Raw genomic sequence first — 18451 nt, 5'->3', positions numbered from 1 at the left:
TTAAAAGTGTGGCTGAAGAGCTGGTGTAGGAGGGAGGGCTTTAGATACATGGATCACCGGGCTTTCTTCCAGTGGAGATGGGACCTGTACAAGGATGGGTTACGCCTGAACTGGAGGGGCACCAATATCCTCGCAGGAATGTTTGCTACTGCTGCTTGGAAGAGTCTAAACTAGCATAGCAGGAGGATAGGAATCAGTGATCAATAAGGAAAAAATAAAAGTCCATCATGGACAAAAAAAAAGACTATTATGCTACCTCATGTCCAGCAATAATTCTATGTTCATCCAGAAGAAACCAGTGAGCACAGAGACCCCACTTGCCCCATTTTTGGGGCTTGCTGACTTCTGCATGACGATCCCCATGACGACACCCCTGCTGGTCAATCAAGATAAGGTTTGGCCATAACAGCGGACTCACCTAAACCTAATGAACTAGAGAGTAACTACAAGACCTTGAAGGTAAATTTCAGAAAAACACATATAAGTTTAAAATTCCATTATTGGTCTTGTTTGTTCACTTTGTAACTTTTATTGTGATAAGAATCTTGCCTTCAAGGTTCCGGACCTCAGTGGTCAAATATTGCTTCGTTTTACAAGTTGTTTAACCAATTTGTGTTGTGAAATGGCACTGAAAATGTAACAGAATGTTAGTGAAAGAGATTAGCCCCAGAACAAAGGAGTGTTGTAAATTTGCAGATTAGCTGGTCAAGTGACCAGCTGTATTTGAAAGGGTTTCAAAATTCCATGCTTATTTCTTTTGCCATATTACCACACACATAGAGGGAAAAAATGAGCCTTCAGGAACCTTCTGGAAATCAGACGGAAGGGAAAAGAAGAGCCTCTAGCCTTCAAATACAAACAGTAAGTACTATTTCTAAATTGACATTTGGTTTAGTAACTGATATTACCAAAACTTCACCTATATGATTACCATATTGCAAAACTGACTGACAGAGAAAGTTTTGAAGAATACTTAAAGAAAAATGTTGCATTGGTTTGAAATACACATGGAATTGTGAAGATCCATATCATTATAGATTTTCAGTGGTGACTTTCGCGGTTTAAGAGACTATACTCAGTAAATCAAAATAGAAGTTATGAGTGCCCAAAATTTTCCAGAGGTTGAAATACTTACTTTGGAATTCCAAAACATTTGAGGACACAAATGGAGAAGAATTGGTATCTGACTTTCCTAAACGCTTGGCATTCTGACTCAACGCTTGTGTTAGCTAGATATTCTTAATGTATCATATAGACTGATCATTTTCTAACTGTTCATGTTGGATACTTCCAATTCTGCTTTTAAATGCAGGGAAATGATCTCTGTTGTAGTCTAAAGCACAATTATCTCAGGTACCATTGTCCTGCAGTGATTTTTAGTAATAAACTGGGACAATAAAACAATATTTTCCCAATGATGAATTATTTGATCTTCTTAGTTTCTCTATTAATATAGCCCAAAGTACATTCTATTATTCTCTGATTCAGTCGCTAGCGAGCCACTCTACAGATTTATCATATACTTCAAGATAATCTATCTTGATTTCCAGTCTAAAAGCATCCATAGACCATGAATCAGATCAGAGAAATAGTATTTATACTCGAACTTTCATAATTTCAGGAAATTCCAATGCAATTTACAGCCAAGAAAATTACTGCATAAAATATAGCAGCTGTTATAATGTTAAAAATGCAACACATGGCAAGTTCCCAAAAAATAACAATGTGATAATGATCATGAAATCTGATTTTTAGCTATTGGTTTAATGTTATTGCATTCCAGAGCATTGAGGAAAACAAAGCTATGGAGTCTTATTTGTCACCTGATTTGGCTTCAATGTCTCAAAGTAGCTATTTCCGAGATAACTACTAACTTGTGTGTATCATTGAGTGTTATTTTGAGCCATGGCAATCTCAATGCCGAGTTGACTGATTTTAACCAAGTAACAATATTAGCACTGCAGATGGCCTCAATATTCCTGAGTGTTTTTATCCTGTAATCCCAGCGTTTTTCTTTCTCGCTGCTTGAGCTCACTCGTCACCTAGTTACGTGCTCTACAATTCAACTGTATCTAACAAGCCTCTCCAAGCCACCACGATGTCACAGCCAATCAGTGTCATCCACTCCAGTGAAAAAATTTCCTTTGTTCCCTCCACCCTTCCCCTTTCTCTCCAACCTAAAACATCTTAGATTTCTAACTTTGTACTGTTCATCAACCTGATATATTACCTATTTCTCTCTACAGTCTACACAGTTAGACATAGGACATAGAACACAGGAGTAGAATGAGGCCATTCGACCCATCAAGTTTTCTGTTCTATTCCATTTTAGGTGATTTATTATCCCTCTCAATCCCAATCTTCTGCCTTCTTCTCATAACCTGCCAGATTTGTCATGTTTTCCTTGGATTTTTTGTTTTAGTTACTCTTGAGCTAACTTCCAACAAACATCATTCTTGGATTTTCACTATTAATTGACTCCACTGTAAGATGTGTAAATGCCAAATCACACTCAAGCTTTACAAATCTTATTGCATGGCTGAACAGTCCTCTGGTACTCACAAGTGAGTACTGATGGCCAGTCTCCATGGAACCTCTTCCCACCAGGTAAAGGAGAGAAAGCGTAAAGGCAAAGGGAATAAAATGTGTTTTGTTCTCAGATAGTTAACCATTGGCAGTTTATGTTCCTTCCTCCAGGTCACACGGGTCTTATCATGACAGTAACATATACAAGTCGTGTGGCCAATGCCCGCCTGTGCGGGTTTTCCAAGCTGTTGTTGCAGTGGAAGGGCAGCATATACAAACTACTGTACAAGGAGTTTCTCATCTTCATGCTGCTCTACCTCATTCTCAGCTGCATCTACAGGTAAGTGAAGTCCAGATGTGAAGTTTCACCATGTGCAGTCTCTTGGGCCTCCAGTGAAGTGGAAACAAGGGCTAAGCAAATAAGAGATCCCTTTGATTTCCTCATTGAATTTTACTTCCCCTGTTCTTGCTCTTGCCCCTTACCTGCTACTTACACTTTCTATTGCTCTGTTCCCTCACCAGCACACATGTTCCCCACTCTTCACCTATACTTCCAGATCCAACAGACTGCAGGGCAAAAGTACTTCCAAGTGGCATTCCTCCACATCTCTGCCCTTCACATTTATCTCAGAACAGTAACTGCATTAGCCAAAGAAAAAATTCATTTTGGGTCCAGGATTCCTTTTTAAAACATTATGAAAACAAAAACGAATCATTTATCTCATCAATTATATCATTGGTTAAATTTTGAATGAAACCAGCATATTTGCCCTCTGGTTATAAAAAAAATCTATTATTACCGGATTTCAAAACAAACTAGTATTATTTGTCAAATTATAAAGAGTTTCCTTTATATATAGAAGTGCTTTATAATTCCATTCCTGAAAATACTCTCATTTCCCACAGCTGTCTCCTGAATACAATTTCTATTACCCTGCTACCGGTAAGAATACACTCTAATAATGCTTTTAAGCACTGAAGCAGATAGCTACATTGAAGTTCAATTGCCTTGTTTTTTCCGTTCACTCTGTAACTTTATGCTTCCATCTATGTCACTTACAATATAATCCACTCATGTGTCTGGCAATCTTGGATATGTGATTTTCTATTGCAAAGTTGTTTATATGTATGGTGTAGAATCATGGAATCAGCACACATTTTTGGGACTACCCAATTATCATTTGTTACCAATATATTTGTCCATTATCCCTAATCTATTTTCTTGCTTTTCAATAATTTCCTAACCACATAAAATAGTTCCTGTTTAATGCATGAAATTTAATGGCCTCTTGTAAGGAACTTGGTAAAACTCCTTTTGAAAGTCCATATAAACAATATCAATTACCGTAGATTTCGCACTACAGAGCGCACCTGATTAAAAGCCACTGGCTCTAATTTTAGAAAGAAAATCAATTTTGTACTTGTACAAGCCGCACCAGATTTTAGGCCGCAGGTGTCCCACGTTGTAATATGAGATATTTACACAGAAAGATATTACACGTGAGGATTTTTTAACTTTTAATTAAATCCATATGGTAACATAAACAAATACATATTGCAAATGCTTTTTTTCGAACCATGCCTGTAATGCGGCTACTTTTAAATATACATACGTATCGGTAACACACAAATTACGTTGCGTATACTTTTTTACTGAACAACATTCCAATATCTCCTAACGACTGGTAAAAAATATATATACTGCAGCCTACCAGGAAAAGTTATTGATCGCCTTTAACTTAAAAGCAGCGTTTTCGCTCGGCTAATGTGCTCCCCCCACCTTCCCGTTTATCGCAAACCGGTATTTCTCACAAGACGCGGCGAAATCGGATGTGACGTCATAGCATCCCGGGATGTAGTACAGAAAACAAATATAGTTAAAACACTTCTAACTTTAACTAGAAAATACTAACAAATGAATTACTAAGCGAAAATATTATAAACTAAATAACTGCCATAAAGGCAGCACAATGCTTTTCTTCGAGTGTTTTCCATGTTGATGAGGGTGAGTACAAATGACTGATTTACAATAATTTAATTGTGAAAGTGCGCTTGATTTATCGTACAATTTCATTGGACCTCTGTGAACTACTCATCAATTTTATTGGTCTACTGTTACGAGGCAAAATGTTTTTGGCGGCATGAAAAAAAACCATGCATTAGCCGCACCGTAGTAAAGGCCGCAAAGTTCAAAGCTGTTCAAAATGTGGGGAAAAAGTAGCGGCTTATAATCCGACATCTACGGTAACACTTTTCTGATCACAACTTAAGTCAGGTATCAAGCATGACCTCCTGTTAATAGACCCATGCTGGTTCTCTCTGATCAGATGATAACTTTCAAGATGTTCTATCATTCTGTACTTAATTGGAGATTACGGTCACTTCCAACTCATATGTTACGCTAATTGGTGTGCAGTATTTTGCATTCTTCTCTCAGTATTAAAGTGGCAATTTTCCCATCCACAAGACCATTTTTCCAATTAAAAGATTCAGATGATTAGAACCTGTATTTTTCCTTTTAATTGTAGCATTACTACATTCCTGCTTGGGGGGGGGGGGGGGGGGCTATTTGATCCATCTATCAATGCGGGCACTTTGTAAATCAATCCAATAAGATCCGTACTCATGTTAATTCTCCAAAGCCATCTATTTAACATTCAAATATTCATTCAATTTTATTTTGAATTTAATCTTCAGTTGAATCTGCACCCATCACACTTTCAGCCAGATCAACTGCTTGCTACATATACTTTTTCCCTCATGTCATTCCTTGATTTTTGTTTTGTCCATTACTTTAAATCTATGCCCTCTATTATCTGATATCTCCACTAATGGGAAAAACTTGAGTACCCCCATCAAATACCTCCCACTCCATTTTTTCTTCTACAAGGAGGGCAATTTAACTGATAATAACTGATTCAATTACAGAACTATTTTGCCTCTCTAAAGCCTTCATAACTGTCCCAAAGTATTTATACTATTCTATTACTAAAGCCTAAGCAGTGTTTTATATAGAATTTCTTCACTTATATACCATGTCTTTGTTAACAAGGCCAGGATCCCATTTGCCTTATTAATTGTATGAATCTCAGGGCTGAATATAGTGACATGTATGTACTCTGATTAATAAATTTTACTTTGAACTTTAATTGCTCGCTCAACCTGCCCCTCCACCTTCAAAGATCTATGTACATTTTTACTCAGGTCACTCTGTTGCTAGGATGGCAATGATACTCTGGGGGAAAAAAATGACCAAGTTGGTCGTGTCCCACTGCATCAAAATTCAGCTGTGCTCATTGCCTCATGAGGCCACTTGTCTATTTTTGCATTCGAAGTTTTACCACCTGGTCCTGCCTCTCTCAGGCAAGAAGCAGCAGTTTGGGGGACCTTTGTCCTCAGTGTATGGTGCATAGTAGGGGGTGCCCAAGTGACAGTTGGACGCTGAGAATGTTTGGCAGGGAAGAAACTTCTCCACCATATCAGGGATGGTCATTAGTACTTCAGAATCTGGCTCAAATTATTCAAAGCTGCAGGTCCCCAAAGTACATGGAAAATCAATTTTTTTTCTGCTACTAAACCAGCACTGAGAAAATCGACCCCATTGACAACCCAGGCTGCAAGGACAGAAGCGTATCTTCTGCCTAGATCATCAAGGGCGGTCTGGTGATAATTCTGAGCTCAGAGAATCACATTTAATCAAACCCGATCAGCGAGGTCACACAAGCATACCTTTCACCATCGCTCTTCTATTAAATACAGAGACAGAAATATCAGTAATCCACAGAACAATGTAAAGGACCACCAATAGTTGGGCGATATTACAAATAAACATTTCAATGACAGTTTCTGTGATGTTCAGAATTAGGATATCTGTGTCCAGGCATTCACTGGGAGGTGGGTTGAGCAGTTACAGAATCATAGAACAACAGAGCACAGATAAAGGCCCCTTGGCCCAAAAAGCCCATGCCACACAGAACCCACCAGCTGGTCCCAATTTCCTGCCTTCGGCCCATATCCCTCTAAGCCCAGCACCTCCAGGTACCTATCCACGTGATTGTTAAGTGACACTATTGTAGCCACCTCAACCACTTTCTCTGGTAGCTCATTCCATTCTCTCACCACTCTGTGAAAAACTATCCCCCTCAGCTCCCTTTTCAATATTTCCCTTCTCACCCCAAACCCTTGCCTCCTAGTTTTAAATACTCCTACCCTGGAAAAAAGACTGTGACTGTCTATGTTATCTATGCCTCTCATAAATTTTAAACATTTCTCTATGGTCACCCCTCATTACACTACATTCCAATGAATAAAGACCTAACTTGCCCAACTCCCTTCTTGAGTTCTTTTCTGACTTCTTTATAATCTTCAAGGGCTCTGTTTGATTATAGCTTTATATGTGTATCATTTTTCTTCTTGACTAATTTCATCACCTCTCTTGATATCCAAGGTTCTCTTACCTGCCATCCTTGTCTTTCCTCCTGACTGGAACACACCTATCCTGTATACTATGCAGTTGGTCTTTAAACACCCTCCACATGTTGGATGTGGATTGCCCAAAACAGCTGTTCCAAATTAACTCTCCCTAGTTCCTGCCTATTGCTCTCATGTTTTGCCCCTGCTTAAATTTAATACTCTCCCGCTAGATCCATCATTATCCTTATCCATAGCTACATCAAAACTTAAGTCACTGTCGCCTAACTGCTCACTACTGAAAGGGTCAGTCACCTGGCCAGACTCATTACCCAACATCAGGTCCAATACAGTCCCTCCTCTTGTTGGACTAACTACATGTTGATTAAAGAAACCCACCTGGGTGCACTAACAAATTCTGCCCCATATAAGCCTCTTTGATTAAGAAGATCCCAGCTTAAATTAGTGAAGTTGAAGTCCCCCATGACAGCAACCCTATTGTTTTTACCTTTTGTTATTTACCTGTTTATCTGCCCCTCAACGTGCCAGTGGCTATTGGGTGGTCCATAGTACAATCCACTCAGAGTGATCGCACCCTTCCTATTTTTGAGTTCTACCCATATAGACTGAATGGAAAAACCCTCCATTATGTCCTCCCTGAGTGCAGCTGTGATATTGTCTCTGATTGGGCCGGCCAGTGGCGCAATGGCATCAGCGCCGGACTCCAGAGCAAAGGCTCCCGAGTTCGAATCCAAGTCGGGCTACCCCCAAGCACACTTTCCACTTGGCCTCATAAAAAAACAAGGGTTGGGTCAGGAACGTTCATACCATGACCTGGTTAATCCGAAAGGAGACCAATCCTGACACCACGTGCCAGTCAAGAATGGCTGACTGTCTGGTGTGACACGCTAAAAAAAAATTGTCCTTGATTAGTTGTGCAGCCTCTTTAACCTCACTTTCTACCTTTACTAAAACATCAAAACCCTGGGACATTAAGCACCGATTCCTGTCCTTCTTTCTCTGGAATAGCAACAACATCATAGTTCCAATTACAGATCCATGATCTAAGTTAATCACCATTAACCAGCATTTATTCTCCTAGTATTAAAAAACACACACTTTAAACTGTCCATCACACGGTATCTATTACTGTCAGAGCCTGTTTTAACTAGCCCTGACATTTACCTTCCTCTCCATCCCTCCACTTTCTGATCTGGTGCTGTGGTTCCCATCCCCGTGCCAAAGTGATGAGGTGAATGATATTGTCCACACCGGTTCGGGAGCCTGATGGATGAATGGTAATAACTGTCCCTGAACCTGGTGGTTTGGGACCTAAGGCTCCTGTACCTCCTTCACCATGGCAACAACAAGAAGAGAGCACAGCCTGGATAGTGGTGGTCCTTGTTGATGGATACTGCTTTCTTTTGGCAGCTTGTCTTGTAGATGTACTAAATGATGGGAAAGACTTTTCCTTTGATGGACTGGGCTGTTTCCAGTAGTTTTGTAGGATTTTCCAGTTCTTGAGCATTGGTGTTTCCATACCAAGCCATGATGCCAGCAGTCAGGACACTCTCACCTGTACATCTACAGAAGTTTGTCAAGGTTTTAAGTGACATGCCAGATCTGCACAAACTTCTAAAGAAAATAGAGGTGCTGCCATGCCATCCTTGTAATGGGCCAAGACAGATAGTCTGAAACAATAACGCAAAGGAACTTACTGACCCTCTAATGAGGAATGGCTCATGGACTCCACTTTTCCCTCTACACAGATATCTGAACTGCTGTACTTCCACTATTCTCTTTTATTTTACTTTTCTAACAATTAGTGTTTTGATATTAACCTCTCCTCTCTAAACTCATTCTTCTCTCTGTCTTTATACCCCTTTGAAAAGGCCTCAACTTTCAAACCATCACCACTCTCTCTTAACAGGAATCAACACTGTCATTCACTCTCTCTTGACCTCCACATTTCTCTGCAATTCCTGAGTGCTTGTAGTTCTGATGAAACATTATCACCTCAAATTTTAGATGCTGACTGCTTCTCTCACCGCAGATGCTGTCGGGCCCACTGGGTATTTCCAACACTTTGTTTTTATCTTTGTAATGTCTTTATACTTTATTCCTCCAAAATCTGTAGGTTTATGCTGAAAGAGAGCCAAAAGCGTTTTTTTGAGAAAATGGCCATCAACTGCAACAATTATGCTGATCTAATCCCAATGTCATTTGTACTCGGTAAGAATTCTTCTGGATTTCAGATTCTCCTGATCTTAACTGGTTTTGTATAATAAAGTTGATATTTAGTAGCAAGGCCTTGTTATCAAACCATTTTTTATGTTGTGTTTTTCAGTACAACCGATTTGGAGTTTAGGGTGGAGTATATTTTCAACATATTTGTACTTGTTTCATTACCTGAAAATTAATGCAACAAGACCAATTTAGTAATGCAAAGTCACAACTAAGGCTTGCATTGACAGTCAATGGTAAATTGATTATGATCTTTTTCCTGAATTAGAATGGACAATTATTTTTGATGTTGTTTAACTCTAGACTACAGCTGTTTCAAAGATAGCTCCAAAGCTTACTGCAGCATAATTTCTTGCAGAATCAGAAGGAGAAGCATAACACACCTGCTGGCTGCTAAACGCCCACTCTTATTTCAGTTATGTCTTCAAATATCATTGAGAACTTCATGACATTACTTGGTATTTGGTTTGAATATTTTACCAAGCCCAAGACAAGCAGGTGTCACAGTCAACCAAAATATTTCAGCTAGCCAACCCTGCTTGGTTAAAAATTTCCAGACTACTCAATCTATAGCTAAAACATGTCACTGAAATACAGCAGCCAGTCGGCCAAGGTCTCAATATCTTCTCCCGCTTCCAGCACCTGTTGCTGCACACCCATGTTAAACAATTAAACCTACTTCAATCTGATTACCAAAATCCCTTACAGTAAATTAATATATTGATAGTTGCTGCATGTAGTTTGAACACAATTCACTTGGACATTCGGGGTGGATCCATACTAAACAAAAGTGTGCTTGTTTTGCAATCCAAATACAAAACCAATTAAAGCTAACCTGGTAGTACAGATTCACTATTCAGATCTGCGCGGATGACAGAGCTGGTAAGTACTAAGTTTGTGGAAGGTATTGGGGCCAGCAGTTATTTCTCCCAGCAAAGAATTTATTTCAGAATGGTACCTGCGAAGCACCCTTGAAATATTGCTTCGTAATTTGATAATCTCATTAAAGTGTGCCACATTAAGTATCAGTAAATGAAGAGAAAATTTACTTAAGAACTAGCAGCCCCTGAGTTTCAAAAAGAACACTTGCCCAAAGTAGCCCATCAACAGTTGGTTACCTTGATCAATGTAACAGATTAGGATCTAATTTAAGTTTGGCCTCAATCAATGGATATCTATTTTCTCTATTCTTTAACGGAAATAAATCATGAATGTTAGTTTGAAATTTGAGGAGCCCAAGACATTAGCTGCATCCAAACTTAAACTCAATTCCCGTTTATTGGGCCATTGGTTAATTGGGGCAGATACTTATTTTCGACAACTCTTAAAGAACAAAAGCTAATCGAGAAAATAGCCGGATTCCCTTCATTTATTTGGGACACTGTGCGGCTTAACTGGAGTAGGAGACTGAAGCTGCACAGTTTCTAATTAGAGTCAGATGTGTGCACATGACTGACAGTTAGACACTACACTGTGCTAGAGTGAATATTTTTCAAGTAGCATCAGCTGTGTGTTTCTGAGTTCAAAAAAACGGTGATTTTTGTCACTGATAGTTGGCAAGAAATAAGCAGTAAGACAATTCAGAACTGTTTTGCTCCCTGCGGATTCAAGCATTCAGGCTTGGAGGTGCCAGAAATGGCCGAGAGTGAGAAAGAAATGATTTCACTACTTCATCAAGTTAGGACTATGAACAATTTGAAAGTATTGACAATCATTTTGAATGTTACAATGAAAATGAAGATTTGGAGGATGCAATCATTGAAAGTCTTTTATGAAAGCAGTCCGTTATCTGCACTAGATATCTATGCTGATCTTGTTCATTTACAGTCAATTAAAAGAACACAGCTCAGTACACATGGGTGAATTCCTCTGTCAATAATTTTTAGGAACTAATACAGATTTATAGTACTGTAGTAGTATTGGTAGTGTTCTAATTTATTCTGTAATTCATTTAAATACATAATTTATTACTCAGTTAAATTGTAGTTTGTCTTTTTTATACCTTTTTAATTATTTCCATGAAGCTTTAGTTAATTGGGGCAGTCACTTAATTAGGCCAGTCGCTTAATTGAGCCATAATGTACTGGTCCCAATGTGTCTCAACTAATGGGAATCCGCTGTCTGTGTAAATAATTACATACAGCAAAGAATGAGTTCACTGTAAAATGTTCCATAAATCAAAATTATTAAGCCAGTCATTTGAAATCATCTATTATTAAGTAGTAACATTGAAACAGTTTAGGAAAGCATTTATTTGTTTGAGGCTATGGGGTGCAGCATCAATCTGGATGTGAGAAGTCGAAAAGGAATGACTTACAACATTATGCCTTTTTAACAAAAAACATAAAACTGCAGCACACTACAGACCATTCAACCCACAATGTTGTGCCGACCTTTTAACCTACTCTAAGCTCAATCTAACCCTTCCCTCCTACACAGCCAATTATTTTTCTGTCAACTATGTGTCTATCTAAGAGTTTTTTAAATGCCCCTAATGCATCTCATCTGCCTCTGCCACCACCTCCAGCAGTGTGTTCTATGCAGTCATCACACTTTGTGTAAAGAAATTACCTCTGACAACCACCCTATACTTCCCCCAATCACCTTAAAATTAAATCCTTTGTATTAACCATTTCCACCCTGGGGAAAAAATCTCTGGCTTTCCTCTCGATCTATGCCTCTTATCATCTTGTACACCTCTATCAAGTCACCTCTCATCCTCCTTCACTCCAAGGAGAAAAGCCCTTGCTTGTTCTATCTACCCTCATAAGAAATGCTCTCTAATCCAGGAGCATCTTAGAAATCTCCTCTGCACCCTCTCTAAAACTTCTACATCATTCCTGCAATGAAGTGACTAGAACTGGCCACAATATTCCCAGTGTGGTCTAACCAGGATTTTATAAAGCTGCAACATTACCACATAGCTCTTGAACTCAAACCCCCAACGAATGAAGGCCAACACACCATACACCTTCTTAGCCACCTTATCAACTTGCCGGCAACTTTGAACGATCTGTGGATGTGGACCCCAAGAACCCTCTGTTGCTTTATACAGCCAAGAATCCTGCCATTAACCCTGTATTCTGCCATCAAATTTGACCTTCTGAAGTGAATCATTTCACACTTCTCCAGGTTGAACTCCATCTGCTACTTCAGAGCCAGCTCTGCCTATGAATGTCCTATTGTAACCTATGACAACCTTCCACATTATCCACAACTCCACCAACCCTCCTGTCATCTGCAAACTTACTAACCCACCCTTCCACTTCCTCATCCAAGTCATTTATAAAAATCACAAAGAGCAGGGATCCCATAACAGATCCCTGTGGAATATCACTGGTCACTGACCTCCAGGTAGACCCCTTTTCCTTCTATGGGCAAGCTATTTCTAAATCCACACAGCCAGTTTTTCCTGGATTGCATGCCTACTGACTTCTTGAATGAGCCTACCATTGGGAACCAATGAAATGCCTTACTAAAATCTATATACACCACATCCACTGTTCTATCTTCATCAGTGTGCTTTGTCACATCCTCAAACAATTCAATCAGGCTCATGAAGCATGACTTACCTCACAAAGACATGCTGGCTATCCCTAATCAGACTATGCTTCTCCAAATACTCATAAACCCTGTCCCGAAGAATCTTCTCCAGTAATTTTCCCACCACTGAAGTAAGACTCACTGCTCTGTAATTCCCAAGGTTATCCCTACTCCCTTTCTTGAAGAAAGGAATAACATTTGCCACCTTCCAATTATCTGGTATTACTCCTGTGACCGGTGAGGATGCAAAGACCATCACCCAGTGTGCAGCAACCTCTTCTCCTGATTCCCAGAGTAAACTGGGATATATCCTTCCAAACCTGGGGATTTACCTATCCTAATGTTTTTCAAAAGTTCCTGCTTATCCTTTCTTAACATCAACAAGCTTTAGCATATCAGCCTATTTTACACTATCTTCACAAACATCAAGGTCACTCTGGTGAATACTGAAGCAAAGTATTCTTTAAGGACCTCCCCTACATCCTCCAACTCGAGGCACATTCCTCTACTGCCCCTCATCGGTCCTACCCTTACTCTATTCATCCTCCTGTTCTTCACATACAAGTAGAACACCTTGGTGGTTTTCCTTAATCCTGATTGCCAAGCCTGGTCATACACCCTCTCACTCTCCTATGTACATTCTTCAGCTCCTTCCTGGCAACCTTGTAACTCTCTAGAGCCCTGTCTTACTCTTGCTTCCTAATCCTTAAGCAACCTTTCTTCCTCCTCTTGAGAAGATGTTCCGCATCTCTTTTCAACAATGGTTCCTTCACCCTACCATCCCATCCCTGCCTCAATGGGACAAACCTATCCAGAACCCCTTGCTGGTGCTCCCTGAGTACATCCGTTCCCAATTTATGCTTCCAGGTTCCTGCCTAATAGCATCATAATTTCTCCTCCCCTAATTAAATACTTTCCTGTACCATCTGCTCCAATCCCTGTCTAAGGCTATGGTAAAGGTCAGGGAGTTGTGGTCACTTTTGCTGAAATGCTCGCCCACCAAACGATCTGACACCTGACCTGGTTCATTGCCTAGTACCAATTTGGCCTTCCCTCTAGTCAGCCTGTCTAGAAATTGTATCAGGAATCCTCCTTGGACACACCTAACACATTCCACCCATCTAAACATTTTGCACTAAAGAAGTGCCAATCAATATTAGGGAAGTTGAAGTCACCCATGGAATAAACCTGTGATTTTTACACCTTTCTAAAATCTGCCTCCTGATCTTTTCCTCGGTATCTCTGTTGCTTTTTTTGTGAGGGGAGGTGTCTATAGAATATCCCTAGTAGAGTGATTGCTCTCTTCCCATTCCTGATTTCCACCCACACTGACTCAGGAGACAATCCCTCCACAACATCACCCCTTTCTGCAGCTATGATACTATCCCTGATTAGCAATGACCCTTGTCCATCTCTTTTACCTCCCTCCCTATCCATTTTGAAACATCCAAACCCCAGAACATACAGCAGTCATTTCAGCCCTTGTGGCAGGCAAGACTCCGTAATGGCCACAACGTCATAGTTTTGTGTACTGATCCATGCTGTAAGTTCATCATCCTTGTTCCTCATAATTTTTGCATTAAAATAAACACAAGTCAACCCATCCTACTGACTGCAATTTTGCTCTATCAACTGCCTATCTATCCTTACAGTCTCACTACATGCTGTATCTACTTGTATACCAACTGCCCCATCCTCTTCCCTATCACTCGAGTTTCCCTTCCCCTGCCAAACTAGCTTAACCTGTTCCCAACAGCCCTAGCTAGGGACATTGGTTCCCATTGAACTCAGGTGCAACCTGTCCTTTTTTGTACAGGCCATACCTTCCCCAGAAGAGATTCTCATGATTCACAGATATGAAACCTGACCCTACACCCAAACCTTCAGCCACACATTCATCTCTCCAAATCATCCTATTCTTACCCTCACTGGTGCATAGCACAGGCAGCCTTTGAGGTCCTGCTTTCCAGCTACCTCCTTAGCTCCCTATATGCTTTCTTCAGGACCTCATCCCTTTTCCTACTTATGTTGTTGGTACCAATATGTAACATGACATCTGGCTGCTCACCCTCCCCCTTTAGAATGCTGTGGGCCTGATCTGAAATGTCCCTGGCCCTGCTACCTCGGAGGCAAAATACCATCAGGGTATCTCTTTCACATCTGCAAAATCTCCATAATACCTTAAGAGATAGGAACAGAAGTAAGCTCTTTGGCCCATTGTCTGCTCTGCCATTTCATCATGGTTGATCCATTTTCCTTCTCAACCCTATCCTCCTGCCTTCTCCCTCTAACCTTTCATGCTTTGACTAATCAAGAACCTATCAATCTCTGCCTTAAATACACTCAGTGACCTGGCCTCCACAACTGCATGTGGCATCGAGTTCTACCGATTTACCACCTCTGGCTAGAGAGTCCTCCTTATCTCCACTCTAAATGGACATCCCTCTATTCTGATGCCATGCCCTCTGGTCCTAGTCTCCCCCACTATAGGAAACATCCTCTTCACATCCACACTATCTTGGTCTTTCAACAGTCAATAGGTTTCAATGAGAGCCCCCCATATTCTTCTAAATACAAGCAAGTACAGGCCCAGAGCCATCAAACGCTCCTCATTTAATAACCCTTTTATATCTGGGATCATTCTCGTAAACTTCCTCTGAGCTCTCTCCAATGTCAGCACATCCCTTCTTAGATAAGGGGCTCAAAACAGCTCACAGTACTCCAAGTGCGATCTGACCAATGCCTTATATGGCCTCACCAGTCTCAGCATTACATCCTTGCTTTTCTATTCTGGTACTCTTGAAATGCTAACACTGCATTTGACTTCCTCACATCATCTCTTGTCTCCTCCCATAATACACTGGATGGCAAAGATTTTGCTTCCTGAATACTTTAGGGTGTACCTTCTGGGCTTTGGGCTGCTGATCATGAAATCACCATGAAATTTCCATATGACACACCATTTTTAAATCACCTGCATTTGCTATTTCAATTCATAATTCAAGTCAATTAAAATGTTGCCCACAATGTAAGCCTAAAAGTTTTCATGCCTGGGCAGGGTGGATGCTGCATTGCAGGACAGGTTTCAGAAAGGCTATAAAAGCATCACACACACACACACACACACACACACACACACACACACACACACACACACACACACACACACACACACACACACACACACACACACACACACACTGTTCAATGCATTGCTTTCACTTGTCTCGCCAATGTTGCAATAGTTGTGATACTTTCAGTTCTATTTACACTTAAATCTCAAAGACGGAGCGTGACTCCTCTAATTAAGAAAGTCTAGGAGCTCCTCTTTGGGGGTAAAATTGGCGACCAAGATAAAGCCTGGGTTCCTCACATTTGTCGTGCAACAGGTAATGTTGATCTCAGAGCTTGGCTCAGAGGTACTTGGAAGTCAACACCATTCACTGTCTGCATAATATGGAGAGAGCAGAAGGATCAAGTGAAAGCTACTTCTGTCTGACCAGTGTGTCTGGTTTCTCTGCTAAAAACAAGAAATCCATTGAATATCCCAATCTCCCTTCAGTCATCAGACCTGCACTGCATGACGATGGTCTTCCAGTACCGAAGCCACCAGAGACATGGAGTCTAGAGGAGACAGACGAAGATGCCATGGTGCACAAGCCAGGAATGGAAAACAATGTTGATACTAAAACAGATTTTGAACACTTTATGTCAAGTGAGCCTCATCTGATAACCCAGTCTGTTAAATGACCTGGTCAGAGACTTGGGTTTGTCAAAGGCAAAAGCAGTATTACTGGGTTCAAGACTGCAAGGATGGAATCTGCTGTCACCAGGCACAAAAGTTGTCATGATAGATTTCAATATTTGAGACAGATGTTTCCCAGAATAACTGACACCAAGAATAAGGAAGCTATTTTTGTCGGTCCACAAATAAAACAGGTCATTAATGACAGGCAATTCAAATAATTTCTAATGGGACTGGAGAAAATCACATGGAAGGCATTCAAGAATGTTGTTGAAAATTTTCTTGGCAACTACAGAGCACAAAACTACATGCAGCTGGTTGACAACATGCTTCAAGCATACAAAACCAGGAAGTGTAACTTGTCACAAAAGATACATTTTCTGCATTCCCATTTAGACTTCTTCCCTGCGAATCTTAGCGATGTCAGTGATGATCACGGTGAAAGATTTTACCAGGACATTGCGGTCATGGAGAAACGGCACCAGGGCAACTGGAATCCATCAATGCTGGCTGATTATTGTTGGACACTTAAGCAAGAATCCCCAGACACTGAGTACAAATGAAAATCATCAACAAGACATTTTTAGCTTAGTTGTACTACTGGAAATGTCAGCACCATTATGCAAAAAAACACACTATATTTAATAAAAGTCAATATCTTGTTTCTCCAAATTACTACTGATACAAGTAGTCTGAAATTATATTTGTGTTCAGCTTCAAGTGGTCTATCATAACTAGAAAACATTTCTGAGGAAACAATGCTTTCGAAAAAGTTTGCTGTCCAATGCTATTGAAACCCCTCTCACCACTACACTCCACTTCCACCCCCCCCCCACCCACCTTTCCTTCTAAGTTTGCCAGAGATCTGGTTGCTGCACTTTTTTCCTGGTAGAACACCCCCCAATAATATTCAAAGTGGTATACATGCTGTTGAGGGAGATGGTCACTGGGTACTTTGCATTATCTGTTCGTTTTCTTCTCCTGTCACTGCACTACTAGGCAATAATAGACTAAGAGAGAAGGGAACTCAACAGAAAGCTACCTTAGCCTCCACCTCTCCTCTCAAAAGCCCCTTGAGCCAGAGCCTCAAACCACTCTAACCCTGTCCATTCCAACAACTGCTGTTCTGCTTAAACCTAACCTCTTTTTATTGGCCCTTACTAGCTGCCAAATCACTCAACAATCTCAAGAGGAGCAAAGCACCCACACACTATTGATGCCACTTTTCCCTCATTTCACAATGTCCTTGCACTCTTCCTCCCTTTAAAAGAGCCAGCCACTATGTAATTGATTCTTGTCCTTCTTCACTGCAAAGAAGCCTTTCCAAAGGTTCAAAGGGTTCATTTTATTGTCAAAGTATGCATGTACAATTCTGATATTCCTTTTCTCCAGATAGCCATGAAATATAGAAAAGCCACAGGAACTGTTGAAAGAAATGACATCAACACCCCATCCCACCCACATGAAAAGGAAAAAGAAACAAAACTCACAAAGCCCAAACTCCTCAACCCCTCAATCACACAAAAAAAACTAACATCGTTCACCCGGATGGAAAAAGGCAGCTGGAACACCAAAACTCCAGAAACCCCCCCAACTCCCCCACCCCCGCACAAAACCCAGCAGATCGCCCACCCAGAAGACAGCAGCAGGAACATCAAAAACTCCAAACCCCCAACCCCCTCCCTCACAAAAAACAGCATAAACAACATCAAACCCTCAACCTGCTCCCTTGCAAAAAAGAACAGCACCAACAACATCAAAACACCAACCCACTCTCCCATACACAAAAACCAGCAGATTACCCACACAGAAAACCCAGCAAGGACATCAAACCCACAAATCCCCAACCCCTTCCCTCTAAAGCTCTATGAAATTTAGCCCACATCAGGAGTGTATTACATATGACATCTTGAAACAGTGTGAAACAGCGAGAACAGAGGCATGGTATGTACATATTGGTATATTTTTCTTTATCCATCTTTG

At 40.6% G+C, this 18451-nt stretch overlaps 1 protein-coding gene across 2 annotated transcripts in view; it reads left to right on the top strand.

Annotated features, from left to right (window-relative positions):
• The first annotated feature begins 763 nt into the window (after positions 1-763).
• LOC140728762 (bestrophin-4-like) overlaps positions 764-18451 on the top strand; it is a 38237-nt gene continuing 20549 nt past the window's right edge. For both annotated transcript variants that reach the window (XM_073047715.1, XM_073047714.1), the window contains exons 1-3: positions 764-861; positions 2698-2866; positions 9074-9168. In XM_073047715.1, the coding sequence (XP_072903816.1) occupies positions 2715-2866; positions 9074-9168 (247 nt within the window). In that variant the 5' untranslated portion in view covers positions 764-861; positions 2698-2714. The remainder of the gene's footprint in view (positions 862-2697; positions 2867-9073; positions 9169-18451) is intronic.

The sequence above is a fragment of the Hemitrygon akajei genome, chromosome 6 (assembly GCF_048418815.1).
Source record: "Hemitrygon akajei chromosome 6, sHemAka1.3, whole genome shotgun sequence".
In the NCBI taxonomy this organism is placed as follows: Eukaryota; Metazoa; Chordata; class Chondrichthyes; order Myliobatiformes; family Dasyatidae; genus Hemitrygon; species Hemitrygon akajei.
This window is presented reverse-complemented; position numbering and strand designations above follow the sequence as displayed.